Source organism: Rutilus rutilus (assembly GCF_951802725.1).
Source record: "Rutilus rutilus genome assembly, chromosome: 10".
Taxonomy (NCBI): domain Eukaryota; kingdom Metazoa; phylum Chordata; class Actinopteri; order Cypriniformes; family Leuciscidae; genus Rutilus; species Rutilus rutilus.
The window spans coordinates 38,848,614-38,862,766 of record NC_140215.1 but is presented as its reverse complement, the minus strand read 5'-3'; the positions used below and the strand labels follow the sequence as shown (position 1 = coordinate 38,862,766).

Sequence of the window (14,153 nt, the reverse complement as noted above, 5' to 3'; positions counted from 1 at the left end):
TTAACGTTTCGAGAAATGTGTTTTAGCAATTCAGGAAAACTAATGAAACAGCAGGCAGAAAAAAAAAAAAAAGAGTTAAGAAACAGGAAAAGTTCGCAACCAGGGTGAACGGTACAAATGAGGCAGAAAAATCCAAAACACAAGGCAAACAGGAAAAAATGCAATAAATTCCAGGGTCAAAAAAAGGGGTGAAATGCTCAGAATGATTCCCAAAAGGAATGATCAGCTTTTCAACCGAAGCGTGTACTAGCTGTGCTAAATATAGCGAGACTGATGAGCTTAATGCAGTTGAGGAGAGCTGTGACCCCGGAAGTCTAAACTCAGGAGACGACGGACTCCCTCCTGTGGAGAACAGGTGCTATTCCACACAGAGCTTCAGGCATGACGATCTGGGTCTACAATGTCGTCAAAATGTTTGCGCAAATATGTATACACGTTGTTCGCGGAAGTTTTTTTTGGAACGTTTTATTGAACATTCGTCTAATGTATTTTTTAAACATCTACTTTTTTGATCATTAAAGATAATACACGTGTATAAGGAACTAAATAATAAATGTAAGTTTTGGTAACACTCTATTTTGATGGTCCCTTTTGAACATTCAACTTTGCAACTACGTGTTAACTAAAGGAAAACTCCGACTTTTTGAGACTTTAGCTTATTCACAGTATCCCCCAGAGTTAGATAAGTCCATACATACCTTTTTCATTTCTGTGCGTTCTGTAAGTGTTATTTGACGCACCCACCGCTAGCCTAGCTTAGCACAAAGACTGGATGTAAATGGATAATGGTAGCATACTAATCATTGTCTCGTGTGCTGCGCTAATCACTCCGCCCAAGTAACGTTAGCTGTGCTCCTACGCCTAGTGAGAATATAGTTCCCAGTATTTATACGATTAAAAATGGTCTCTGTCTCATATAGCCTTGTTATTTGTACACGCTGTGACTATACAGATCACAACATGTAAATAGGAAAATGTTTGCATTATTTTGTCACTTATTGGGATTAGTATGCTACCATTATCCATTTGCATCCAGTCTTTGTGCTAAGCTAGGCTAGCGGTGGGTGCGTCAAATAACACTTACAGAACGCACAGAAATGAAAAGGGTATGTATGGACTTATAAGTGTTCCTTTAACTAACTATCATTAGAGTATTAGTAGAATATCTGCTTAATCTCTGCTAACTCTTTTATTGTGATGCTCCTCTAACAGACTCTACTGACTATGAGTATCTTTGCATCTACATATCAACTTATTCTAACCCTAACCCTAATTAACCCTTAAACAGGCAAGAGTAGAAAATGATAAGCAACAAATAATTTCATGTCATTTTTTATATCATCTGGACTTAAGTAAATCATATCCAAAAGAATTTTTGAAAAATGTTATGTATTTTGGATGTTATGAGTTGTGACTCCCAGATCACATTGCCTGTTTAGGGTATAAAAAAAGGACCAAATCTATAACTGTAACTGCCATTGCATGTTTAAAACAATTATATCCTATACTTCAACTCATATAATGTTGACATATTATATATCATTGGAAAGCTTACAAACTCAAGATTCAGCCTGTGAAAACCGTTTTAAAATCGGACCTTGCGTTACCATAAAAATGGTTAAAAAAAAATTGGTAAAATGGTAAAAAAAATTGGATTAGGTCTGGCTGACTAATTGATCACAGATAACTTGAAGCAAATCATGTGACCAGCATACTCAAGACAGACAGGAGGTGTTTCTCAAGGATACTTCCTTGGCAGGACTGGTCCTTCCAAGTCACTTCCTTCAGAGGCTAGGCGAGGTTCCTCTTTAGCATTCGGAGAACACGTAAATGGAACAGGCTAGCAAGTGCACGTCAGTGCGTCATTACGTCAGTGAAAATGAAAAACAGAGCGTTGCTATGGACGCAGTTCTGTTCACTCAGGCAATATAATCGTTTTTAAATCAATAAACTCCTTTTTAATCATATTGATTATTTGACTGTTAAGTGTGTTTAAACAGTGCGGGTCAATTTGACCCATAACATAATGGATGTAATTATTTTTTTAAACAAATGTTTGGTAACGTAAATATATTTACATTTGAAAGCATATTGATCCGTTAACGCTCCGACTCCGTTAACGTCCAACATTTTTAATTTTTTGAACAAGATAGCAAAGCTGCGCGCATAGGATTGTGGGTGATTTGAGAGCGCGAAGGCTACACATATGCATCCTTTCCTGTATATGGGATATTTTTCGAACGAAGGACTCAGTCCTTGGTGGAAATTCCGAGGATCCTCGACATTGGAACAGTCCTTCGACGTATGTCGATGACGTAGCATCCTCGAAATTCTGGCTTCCGAGGATCCTTCCTTGACATTGAGAAACGCCTAGGCTGTATCAGTTTAACCTGTACATTTTATAATTTGTAAAAAAAAAAAAAAAAAAAACCTCAGAATAGATCCACAGATCCACAGTCAGATGCAGATCCACAAAAACCACAGAGCTAGATCTGTGTCTGTCAAGAAGAGATGCTTAAATGAGAACACTAGTGTCCTATTTATGAAGGCTATATCTTTAACACCAAGCATATCTGCAGACTCTGTTGATTTTCTCCTTGATTCTTTTAACTCAAAAGTTAAAGGTGTAATTGATGATATTGCTCCTGTGAAAGTCAGGAAGAAGAGTGGCAGACAAAAGGCACCTTGGAGAAACTCAACAGCAGTGCAAAATATGAAAAGACAATGCAGAAAAACAGAGCGCATGTGGCGGAAGACAAAACTTGTAGTCCATTATAACATCTACAAAGACAGCCTTCATGCTTTCAATATGGAACTAGGCAAAGCTAGACAGACTTTCTTCTCAAATATTATAAACAGCAATTTAAACAACACACGCACTCTTTTTGCTACTGTAGAGAGACTGACAAACCCCCCAAGCCAGATTCCCAGTGAAATGCTCTCAGACAACAAGTGCAGTGAGTTTGCTTCTTTCTTCTCTGAGAAAATCAATAATATCAGAAAGGTGATCAGCACATCCTTGAGTTGCGCTGGGGTCAGACAGATCAAACCACCTGAGAAAGTAGTTACTATGTCTGATTTCAAAGAAATTGATGGCAAAATTTTGGAAGAAACCGTACAGCACCTTAAAACATCAACCTGTGCTCTTGACACACTTCCCACATCGTTTTTCAAAAGTGTGTTAAACAGTTTAGAAGCAGATCTTCTAGAAGTGGTAAATGCTTCACTTCTCTCTGGGAGTTTTCCAAACTCCCTAAAAACTGCAGTTGTCAAGCCCCTCCTGAAAAAGAGCAATCTGGATAAGAACATATTAAGCAACTATAGACCGATCTCAAATCTTCCTTTCATAGGCAAGATCATTGAAAAAGTTGTCTTCAATCAGCTGAACAAATTCTTATGCTCGAATGGATACTTTGACAATTTTCAATCTGGTTTCCGACCGCACCACATGTGCGGTCGGAAATGGGCTTTCTGGGATAGTCCTAAAATGGTTCAGGTCATTCTTAGATGGGAGAGGTTATTATGTGAGTATAGGAGACCATAAGTCTGAGTGGACATCCATGACATGCGGAGTCCCTCAAGGCTCAATTCTTGCGCCACTCCTGTTCAACCTGTATATGCTCCCAATGAGCCAAATAATGAGAAAGAACCAAATTGCTTATCACAGCTATGCAGACGACACACAGCTCTACTTAGCCCTATCGCCCAACGATTATAGCCCCATTGACTCCCTGTGCCAATGCATTGATGAAGTAAACAGTTGGATGTGTCAAAACTTTCTTCAGTTAAACAAAGACAAAACTGAAGTCATTGCGTTTGGAAACAAAGATGAAGTTCTCAAGGTGAACGCATACCTTCACTCTAGGGGTCAAACAACCAAAAATCAAGTCAGGAATCTTGGTGTGACACTAGAGTCAGACCTTAGTTTCAGTAGTCATGTCAAAGCAATAACTAAATCAGCATACTATCATCTGAAAAATATTGCAAGAATTAGATGCTTTGTTTCCAGACAAGACTTAGAGAAACTTGTGCATGCTTTCATCACCAGCAGGGTGGATTACTGTAATGGACTCCTCACTGGCCTTCCCAAAAAGACCATAAGACAGTTGCAGCTCATACAGAACGCTGCCGCCAGGATTCTGAGCAGAACCAGAAAATATGAACACATCACACCAGTCCTCAGGTCTTTACACTGGCTCCCAGTTAAATTTAGGATTGATTTTAAAGTATTATTACTGGTATATAAATCATTCAATGGCCTAGGACCTCAATACATTGCAGATATGCTCACTGAATATAAACCCAACAGATCACTCAGATCATTAGGATCATATCAGCTAGAAACACCAAGGGTTCACTCTAAGCATGGCGAGTCCGCTTTTAGCTATTATGCCAGCCGCAGCTGGAACCAGCTTCCAGAGGAGATCAGATGTGCTCCTACTGTAGTCACATTCAAATCCAGACTCAAAACACATCTGTTTAACTATGCATTTACTGAATGAGCACTGTGCCAATGTTCGTCCGACTGTTTGTACTGTATTTTATTTTTTATTTTTCTAAACTGTTTTAATTATTCTTATTTCTTTTTATTATTTTAATTTCTTCAATGTAAAGCACTTTGAATTGCCATTGTGTATGAAATGTGCTATATAAATAAACTTGCCTTGCCTTGCCTCAGAATACAACGATTGTTACAAAAATGAATACAAAGTTAATCCCTTTTTTATACCCAAAAGTGCCTCAGGTGTAACATATATTTCAAAACGTGCTAAATAACAACATGAACAACATTTTTATACATTTTCTTTTTCAGCAACCTTAAGACAATGTTCATAATTAATGTTAGCAGTGTTAGCATCATTTTTTCAAAAGAAAAGTAGCCTAAGTTTAATATATATTTACTTATCTCAAAATCTGAATGTCCTGCACCACTGGCAGCCATGTTGCATTTAGGTCAGGCTGACTAATTTATCACAAAAATGTTTAAACAAATCATGTGACCAGCAAGACAGACCAGGCTGTGATAAATGATAAAAATGATTTGATGAAAAAATCATTCTTACGCCCCAAAAAAGACGACAAAAACTATGTTACACCCAGATCACATTGCCAGTTTTAGGGTTAAAGCAATAAGCCCCTTGAAGCCGTGTTTTACAGTGGATTTAGAACAGCTGAGGGGCGTTGTTAGGCACGACGCGGACCTGTGCACCCCCTTAGCTGTTCTAAATCCACTGTAAAACACGGCTTCAAGGGGCTTATTGCTTTTATAAAACGGTAACTCCATAACAATATCCATTTTAATATTTCTTTTATTTATGAAATAACCCCCAGAAACAAAAATATATAACGTTATAACACATTTATTCCTCCGCCAAGCAATGTAGTTCCTAAGAGGTTGCCTAGCAACACATGCAGCAACAAAGAATCACAAACGGCAGTTGCGCAGTAACACTAATGTAACGCGGTCGCAGGTGTGTGTGTTTGTTGAGTCTTTACAACGGCTTCAAACGCGGCTCAACCAATCAGAATCAAGGACTGGAACTATTCGTTTTATAAAATAGATTTGACTGACTTTATTGAACCTATTCAATTACTGTATAATCAGGACTTCGAACTTCCCTTTCTGTTGCAGCCATTCTATTGATTATTTACAACTGCACTATTTAATCCAATGTGTGCATATGGAGTCAAACCACAGAAAATAATGAAATATTTGACTAATTCCTGCGACAGCAAGTGTGATTTGCTGCAACATGGCTTCTGAATCACAAGAACACGTAAAGGCTGTCTTCACTGGCCTTCATTACAGCTTGCTGATGAATATGTTATTGTACTGTCTTAAGAAAGAGCTCTTGGTTGAAGGCTTGACACAGAACAGCAGTAATGGCAGTAACAGCACATACGCAGCACTAATATTTACTCATATGGCACTTCCTGAACTACCAGCTTTAACCCCTTAAATGCTGATGCTAAAGAAAACAGCAAATCACAACTATTACAAACAGACTAGGCCTACATTATTGTTATTAATGTACTAATGTTATAATACTGTTTAATAAATGATCTAATCATGTTTTAATACAAATATAGAAACATGAAATAACAAAACAAACATTATAAATAAAAACTCAAGCCATAAATTGTCCAATATGCTCTGACACGGTTTGACTATATGTTCATGTTATTTGCTCTTCTTTTGAGGTCGATGATGTTCGTCACATGTATCATGAACTTAGTCTTAAATACAGAAACGACACCAAACACTAAAGGAGACGGTGCACGTCTTTTTACGCACATGTACACACAAAATGCCATGAGCTATATGTTAAACCAGCTGTGTTCTGCATAAGCTGAAGGATTCAGACTTCAGGACTTCAGACACAGTTACTGGAATCAAGTTTTATGTGTCTCGGTCACGTGACCCAGCGCAGTGTTGGGAAGGACATTCTGGTCCAGGAACAGTTGCGCAACAGCATGAGATTAAAACTTTTGCCAGATGTGACGCATTCTGTGCCGTAACTCTGAATCTGAGACAGTAAAGTACATTCCGAGACGATATCTGATAACTGAATACTGTATACAACAGAATGTACGTATGATCATAGGCCCTATACTTTTCTTCTGCGTTCAACATCTGCCTCGCTGAGATTTTAAATACAAAATTGAAAACACTTACTTTATTTATATTATAAGTAAAATAGTATTTTATGAACATTATTTTATTTTGTTTAAATTGGCCACATACAAAAAGATGGACTAAGAAGTCTAAATGTAAACACTAAAGACACTATTTGGTGTTTATCTGATCACATCATAATTTGATTTTACTGTTTGGACATATAAATATCAGCAACTGCACCACATTGCCTATTTTTGCTCAGTTTGGGCTTCTGAATAAATTATATATATATATATATATATATATATATATATATATATATATATATCTGATCTCCATTTTCTTAAACAAAAAAACAACAACAAAAAACAACAACACCTCCATTTTTGAAAAAATATGATTTTGTTATTTTTTGATCCAAATGTGTGGAAACAGACCACACATTAGCCTTAGACCACACGAAGACCACTTAGCCTTTTCGTTTTCTTTCTTTCTCTTTCTTTCTTTCTTTCTTTCTTTCTTTCTTTACGTGACGTCGGAAGGAACAAATGATTCATGAACTATTACAAAACCCGGAAACGGAGCGAATTATGTTTAGAGGGGGAACCAAGTTAGACGTTACGTAATATTTGTTAAAAATATTAAGATTACCTTATTTAATTAGTGAGCTTACAAATTTATTTATATGTTAACTAAAAAAATCGGATAAAAGATAGCCATTTAGTTGCTTTTATCCATTTTCACCGTATTCCCCGTCACTGTTCCCCCCTCTGCAAATGGACTAGTCCAGCCTTTATTTAGCTGGTGCTCAGCGCGTGTGAGGAAGTGTGCTCGCCATTATTCATTTGTTTGGGTTACTCTTCGGAAACAGTTGTCTTTCCTCAAGTATTTCGGTAAGTTTTGCTTTAAAGTGGTCTTTTATGGTAAACCTTGTTCGTATTTCGTTTTTATTCTCGTGTGATTGACCCAGGGAGACATTTTTAAGACATTTTGAGTTTTCAAGGTACCTACGCAGTTTGGAAAAGTATGGAATTTGTTTTGAGTATTGTCCAGGTGTGGATGAGAATGGACAAATAGTTGTGTGTTCGAGACTATTGTCCCTTATTTAGTGTTTTCTAAAATATAAAATTAAGAAGACTCTAAAAATAAATGTATCGTACGAGCAGAGTGTTTTCATGACGCAAGACTAGTGATTGTCGAACACAACTGAATTAAAGGAACACATTTTAATTATGCGAAACTGTATTTACTATAAGCGAGTCTCTTTTGAACGAATGCGCGTGTGCCACTCAAACCAGCTGTAGCTAAATGAGCTGCAAACGATCATCTGGTTGTACTTTACAGTTTAGTGAATAGTGATCATCGTCCATTAAACAGGGCCGCAGTCTCGCGGAAAGGGGGCGGAGATAGAGAGGGGCGGGGCTTACTGCGCAGTTCGCTCACTGGATGAGAAGTGCGTCTTTAAAATAAGAAAACATTTCAGGATCTCACATTAATGCATTATAATTTTACCAAATCCCTTGTTAATGTACATAGCTTCATCATAGTCTAAGATTGTACATGGTAATATGGGAAAAGTACTGATAGTAGTTGAATGCCAGATATAATATTTTCATTTAAGATTAATTTCGGACTCAATAGCTTAGTTTATTTTTTTAGAATAGAGATCACAATCTCCCACGGTTCTGAAAACAAAGCAGACAAACAAAACATGTAGTTTACATGAGGTTCTGACAAAATCTTCTATTTAATGTTGAGTAACGTTACTGTCTAAAATAATATTGATACGTTTATTTTAAACGAATGTATTAGTTTACATGAATTACATTTTTTTTTTAACGAATCCAAGTACATTAAGACACTTGTCGCCACCTACTGGCATAATATAGCACACGGCTTATTTGAAGCGTAACATTACTTTCTAAGGTCAATTGCTGGTTGTGATTGCAGCTGCCACAACATCAGTCTAAATCCTGACTCTACACTTTATACTAATACTTTTTTTATACAAATATACTACATTTATTAATTTAGCAGATGCTTTTATCCAAAGTGACTTAGAAATGAGAACAATAGAAGCGGTGTTTGTATCAATGGATCAAGTGTTGCTTAAAGTGTTTTACTATAAATATACCAAAAGAATACTATAGAAATATATAGCCTAGTGTGAGGTAGAAAAGACTGTTTGTGACGCAGTTTTAAACCTAAAGCTTGCATGATATTTGTAAACTTTAATCGTTTGTTCTTTCTCTTAAGGTATCTTTTATGAGTACTCAAAAGCAGCAGAAGCCAACGCTAACAGGCCAGCGTTTCAAGACACGCAAGAGAGGTTTGTCTTTGTTTTTTATTTAAAAGTTGTCCCTTTTGTACTTTATTGAATCAGATTTTAAAAGCAATTGTAGTTTCGTGTTAATGTGGATGACTAAAGTCACTTGTCGCCACCTACTGGTGTAATGTTGTTGATGCTTCAATAACGATGATATCAAGTTGCTTTCAGAAGGTGATTTGTTCTTTTGATCGCTTCCGTAGTGTTTATATCCAAACTATAAACTTTTATTCCAGTACTTCTGTGATATGAATAACGCGGAAATGACGATACTGTGTGGTTGAAAAGACGGTTTCATGCCTAGATGGCCAAACGGCTTTCTCTAGATCAACACAGAATTTTTTTTAATTTTTTTTTTAATGTATAAATGATTAATCGCACTGCTTTAGTGTCGGTGGACTTTACTCTGAACCTCTTACTGAGATCTAGGCATGTCATTGGACGCTACGCCTCACTCACTTCTGCTTTCTCTTCCGTTTGAACAGATGAAAAGGAGAGATTTGACCCTACCCAGTTTCAGGAACACATTGTACAAGGACTAAATCAAACTGGCCCTGATTTGGAAGCTGTTGCCAAGTTCCTAGATTCCTCTGGTGCCAAGCTTGACTATCGGCGCTATGCAGAAACCCTGTTTGATATCCTGGTGGCTGGTGGAATGCTGGGTAAGAGGACGTTTATCTCTTTTTGAACCGCTTTGTTTCAGCAGTGAATTATAGTCTTTAACTAGAGCGTTTCCATCTGTGGTTGTGCTGCTCAGCTCCGGGAGGTGCCATATCTGACGACATGACTCGGACTAACTTCTGTCTCTTCACCGCACAAGAAGATGTGAAGACCATGAGAGCGTATGCTCAGGTATGTGAAGTCTCTCTGTCAGGAATGTGGGTCAAGATGTGTAATGGTGTCTGAGGCCTGTTTACAGCCGGTATTAAGATGCGTTTTAGTCGATTGGATCACAAGTGGACGACACTAAATACAGCTGTAAACGGGGTCTAAAACATCACAAGCTCGTCCACTTTCACCACTTCCAGAGGCAGTGAAAACTCATTCGACCGGGTTGCTTTCATAGTGTAAACGCATGTGATTGAATGTCTTCGAACAGCTACAAAACACTGTCTACTCTCCACTACTGACCTAATGCGTGAACATTATGGGAAGAACTCTAGCCAGATGGGATTTAAACTTATAAATTTGGTAAACTTTTTCTCTTCAAACCAAACTTGGGTCTTCATTAGACAGTTGACGCATGTGACATCAAAAGCTGATGCTCTCCGTCGTCTCCGCTCATGTTCATATGTAAATAGCATGAGCTTATTTCGTCCATTAGATCAAAAGATCTGTAAAAAACTAAGTTTACCCGCCCATAGACCCTCCACTTGACAAAATCAGGACAGAAGTGGTTGAAAGTGGATAAAAGAGAGGGATTAAGACACCAGGTGTAAACAGGAATGTCTCCCTCGTCTACTTGTGATCCGATCGACCAAAACACATCTTAATACCAATACTTTATACGTTCTCAAATTGACTTCCTGTTTATTTTGTTTTAGGTTTTTAACAAGTTAATCCGGCGTTACAAGTACCTGGAAAAGGGTTTCGAAGAGGAGATCAAAAAGGTAACTTGAATCCAATATCAGCCTATAACATTTGGACTTTTAAAGACCAAAGACTAAAGTTTGTGCCTTTTTCTTTTCTTCTCCAGTTGCTCCTGTTCCTGAAAGGGTTCAGTGAGTCCGAGCGCAACAAGCTCGCCATGCTTACTGGCATTTTACTGGCTAACGGGAGCATATCCGCCTCAATCCTGGGCAGCCTCTTCAATGACAACTTGGTCAAAGAAGGTACGTCTGACACACACACTCAGGTTTTCTCTGATTTGCTTGTTTTTATACTAAACGTGGTGTTGCTTTAAATAGGAGTGTCTCCGGCCTTCGCTGTGAAGCTGTTCAAAGCGTGGATCACCGAGAAGGACATTAACTCTGTGGCCTGCGCTCTGCGTAAGGTCGGCATGGACGACCGGCTGATGGTGAGTCTGAGCGCATCAGAAACAGCCTTTATTAGCAAGTACAATAACGAGTACAAAACATATTTCTATAGCACATTTAAATCCTCCATTGAGACAGTGCTTAACTGCATAGATAATACAACAAAGCAATTACGTAGTCAAACACAAAATTAAAACCTGTGCACTCAATCAGTTCTAAGAGCCATACTAAAAAGATGACTTCAAACCAGACTTGAAACATGTACAAGGAATTTTCCCTAGTGCACAGGTGCATAAAAATAGTAAGGAATAAACATATTAATAAAAATTGACTTCTATTTTAACTGTACATCAGTGTAATTGTATGCAAAATGTCAGTTTGACCTTTGAAGATGCAGCATATCAGAGTGAGTGATTTAATGCAAGTGAACCTGTTTTATGGCAGTCATCTCCACCTGTTAATGTGTTGCAGGAGCTGTTCCCGGTGAACAAGCGCAGCTATGAGTATTTCTCCAAGTACTTCTCTGACGCTGGGCTGAAGGAGCTCTCTGATTTCTCCCGTAACCGGCAGTCGATAGGAGCTCGCAAGGAGCTTCAGAAAGAGCTGCAGGAGCAGATGGCTCTGGGCGTTTCCTTTACTGAGGTCCGTGAAGACGCTTCTACTCGAGCCGCTGGCCTTCTGCCTCAGAATCTGTGTTGAGAGAAAAATCATGATCTCTGATCTGTTTCTTCCAGATTATCTCCAGTTGCAAGGAGGAAATGAAGCGGAGCAGCATCTCTGAGCAGAAGATGATTGGGATCATGTGGACCAGCATCATGAGCTTGATGGAGTGGAACAAGAAAGAGGAGCTGGTCGCTGAGCAGTCCATCAAACACTTGAAGGTTAGAGGGTTATCGAGCTACACCTACGTTATTCTGGATACACTGTCTCGCCACACACGCTTTTCCAAACGCTTCTAGTCCACGTTAAATATTAAATAAAACACAAATATGACTGAGATGATATCAAGATGTCAGACATGTTGTTCTTTTGTAGGGCCCTATGAAATCAGTTTTATATTCCAAATTCTTTTTTTTTTCTTTTTTTTTTAAATGGTTAAATTAAGCAATCAAAAAGCTTGTCTAATTATGAAACTTGTACAATTTATTAGTTTAATAAATTAAATGCTTACGGCCATATGGGTTTTTTTTTTTTCTCTTCAAAAATTTCATTTTTACCAAGTTCCGTTTTGGTCTTCTGAATTCCATTGTAATGGTTTAATTAAATGAATCATTTAAAAAATGTCACGTTTTTCAGAAATGTGTTAATTTTGGTTAATGTATAAAACAATTTAATTGCTTTTAATCAAATGAAATCAAACCATTTTTGTCAAAGTGCTGCACAAATGAGCTTTACTGTTAGAAATTAAAACATGGAAGAAATGTAATAACTAATATTAGTGTTCTTACACTGAGGCCTAGCTAAACTCTACTGTACAACAGTATATGTCACAGTTTCTTGAAGACCTTTGAGTTTCTGTTTGATATGACAATCTTCTCAAATGAAACCGTAACATGCTCAAAGTGAATATTAAACCATAAAAAGACTTCAAATATGAATCTGTGTGAATGAATAGTTTCATGTCTGACACTCAGTGTTTTCAGCCTTTATGAGCATCACGTGAGTTTGGTACATGAAACCATTAACTCACAGATTCATATTTGAATATTCTCTTTATGGTTTCAAATTCAGACTAATCTATCACAATTATCATAGACTCTAGACTAATCTATCACAATTATCATAGACTCTAGACTAATCTATCACAATTTGATTCAAGTGTACTGACCTGCTTTTATCTATTCCTCAAATTTGACTAATTCCGTGAAGTTCCACGTAATACAGTAAATTCTGTCTTGATATCCATCGGTACAAAACGTATGTTGAAGCAAACAGCGTTACAAAAGCTCAGTTTCTCCAGGACACATGCTGCCTCTTATCTGCAATATTTTGGTAATTTGAGAACAAGTGTTGCATGATTCTCTATGCCGTGTCAATACCAATGACCCTGTTAATATTGAGCATACTCTTGACTCTCTCTCCTCAGCAACACAGCCCTCTCCTGAAGGCCTTCACCACTCAGGGCCTGTCTGAGCTCACGCTTCTGCTGAGGGTTCAGGAGTACTGTTACGACAACATCCACTTCATGAACGCCTTCCAGAAGATCGTTCTGCTGCTCTATAAAGGTAGAGCTCCTCTAATGCTGACTCTAGTGCTCCTGAAGAGCTTTATTAGACCGCTCCTAACCCTCTGCTGCTTCTCCTGCAGTGAATGTTGTGAGTGAAGAGGCCATCCTGAAGTGGTACACCGAAGCCCATCTCGCCAAAGGGAAAGGCTTCTTCCTGGAGCAGATGAAGAAGTTTGTGGAGTGGCTGAAGAGCGCAGAAGAGGGTGAGTAGCCGTCCCAGTTAAACCTCCCAATCTCCCTCTGGATTCCTCTATTGCTCATATTTGATGCGAGTCTCTCCTGTGTTTCAGAATCTGAGTCTGAGGAGGAAACGGACGGAGACTGAAGCCGGATCGCTTCGTTCCGGAATAATCTACTGCCAGGATTGTCTTGTATTTTGAAGCTGAAGGGTCCAGATCATTTAAGGGCTTAACTTGCAGAACTGTTTTTAAAGTCTTGATTTGTTCTGTACTACTCAGTTTTTATATAAGATCTTTTTAAGATGTTAGTTGGATTTGTTCTGGATATGTACTTGCAGTGTGACTTTTTTCTTTTTTTTTAATCTCCATTTTGACTTGATTCTAGAAAAATAAAGTATGTAGTCCAAGTCCTGCTTCAGTAGTTCTTTAAAGCTTCCAACTCCATTAGGAAGACAACAGGTGGTCACTGGTCATGTGACTGGACTGGTCGGGTTTATGTAGTTCATAGTAAATGAGAAGTTCAATTCAGTGACTTGCAGTCCAGTTTGAACACCTCAGGGTTTGTTTACATGATGTACTAAAAATGGAGATAAGTTGTCTGAGATTAGCAGATATATCAACGCTGATCGTGGTTTTGGGTGATGCAGTGATTGGCTGATGGCAAGACAGCAACGTAATGAAGCGTCACAGATCTGACACTGTTTTCTTGTCTCTGGAGACTCAAGCGATTAAATGACTTTATTTACAGTTAAGTGAAATGTACTGTTACATGATTCGTGACTTCTAGTATTTGTACAGGCTTCACATCTTTTTCAATGTAGTTAGC

General features: G+C 38.0%; 1 protein-coding gene across 1 annotated transcript; it reads left to right on the top strand.

The window, feature by feature from the left end:
* The first annotated feature begins 7,397 nt into the window (after nucleotides 1-7,397).
* bzw1b (basic leucine zipper and W2 domains 1b) lies at nucleotides 7,398-13,734 on the top strand. The gene is made up of 12 exons (XM_084420830.1): nucleotides 7,398-7,512; nucleotides 8,876-8,948; nucleotides 9,431-9,607; nucleotides 9,703-9,797; nucleotides 10,490-10,555; nucleotides 10,642-10,777; nucleotides 10,853-10,962; nucleotides 11,393-11,563; nucleotides 11,656-11,802; nucleotides 13,008-13,146; nucleotides 13,229-13,351; nucleotides 13,439-13,734. The coding sequence occupies exons 2-12, from the start codon at nucleotides 8,885-8,887 to the stop codon at nucleotides 13,471-13,473; spliced, it is 1,263 nt and encodes a 420-aa protein (XP_084276956.1). The 5' UTR covers nucleotides 7,398-7,512; nucleotides 8,876-8,884; the 3' UTR covers nucleotides 13,474-13,734.
* Nucleotides 13,735-14,153: the final 419 nt, after the last annotated feature.

Coding starts and splice junctions, on each gene's coding strand:
- bzw1b (XM_084420830.1), top strand. CDS start 8,885: ATGAGTACTCAAAAGCAGCAGAAGCCAACGCTAACAGGCCAGCGTTTC. Junction 9,798..10,489: donor CCATGAGAGCGTATGCTCAG/GTATGTGAAGTC, acceptor ATTTTGTTTTAG/GTTTTTAACAAGTTAATCCG. Junction 10,778..10,852: donor TGACAACTTGGTCAAAGAAG/GTACGTCTGACA, acceptor TGCTTTAAATAG/GAGTGTCTCCGGCCTTCGCT.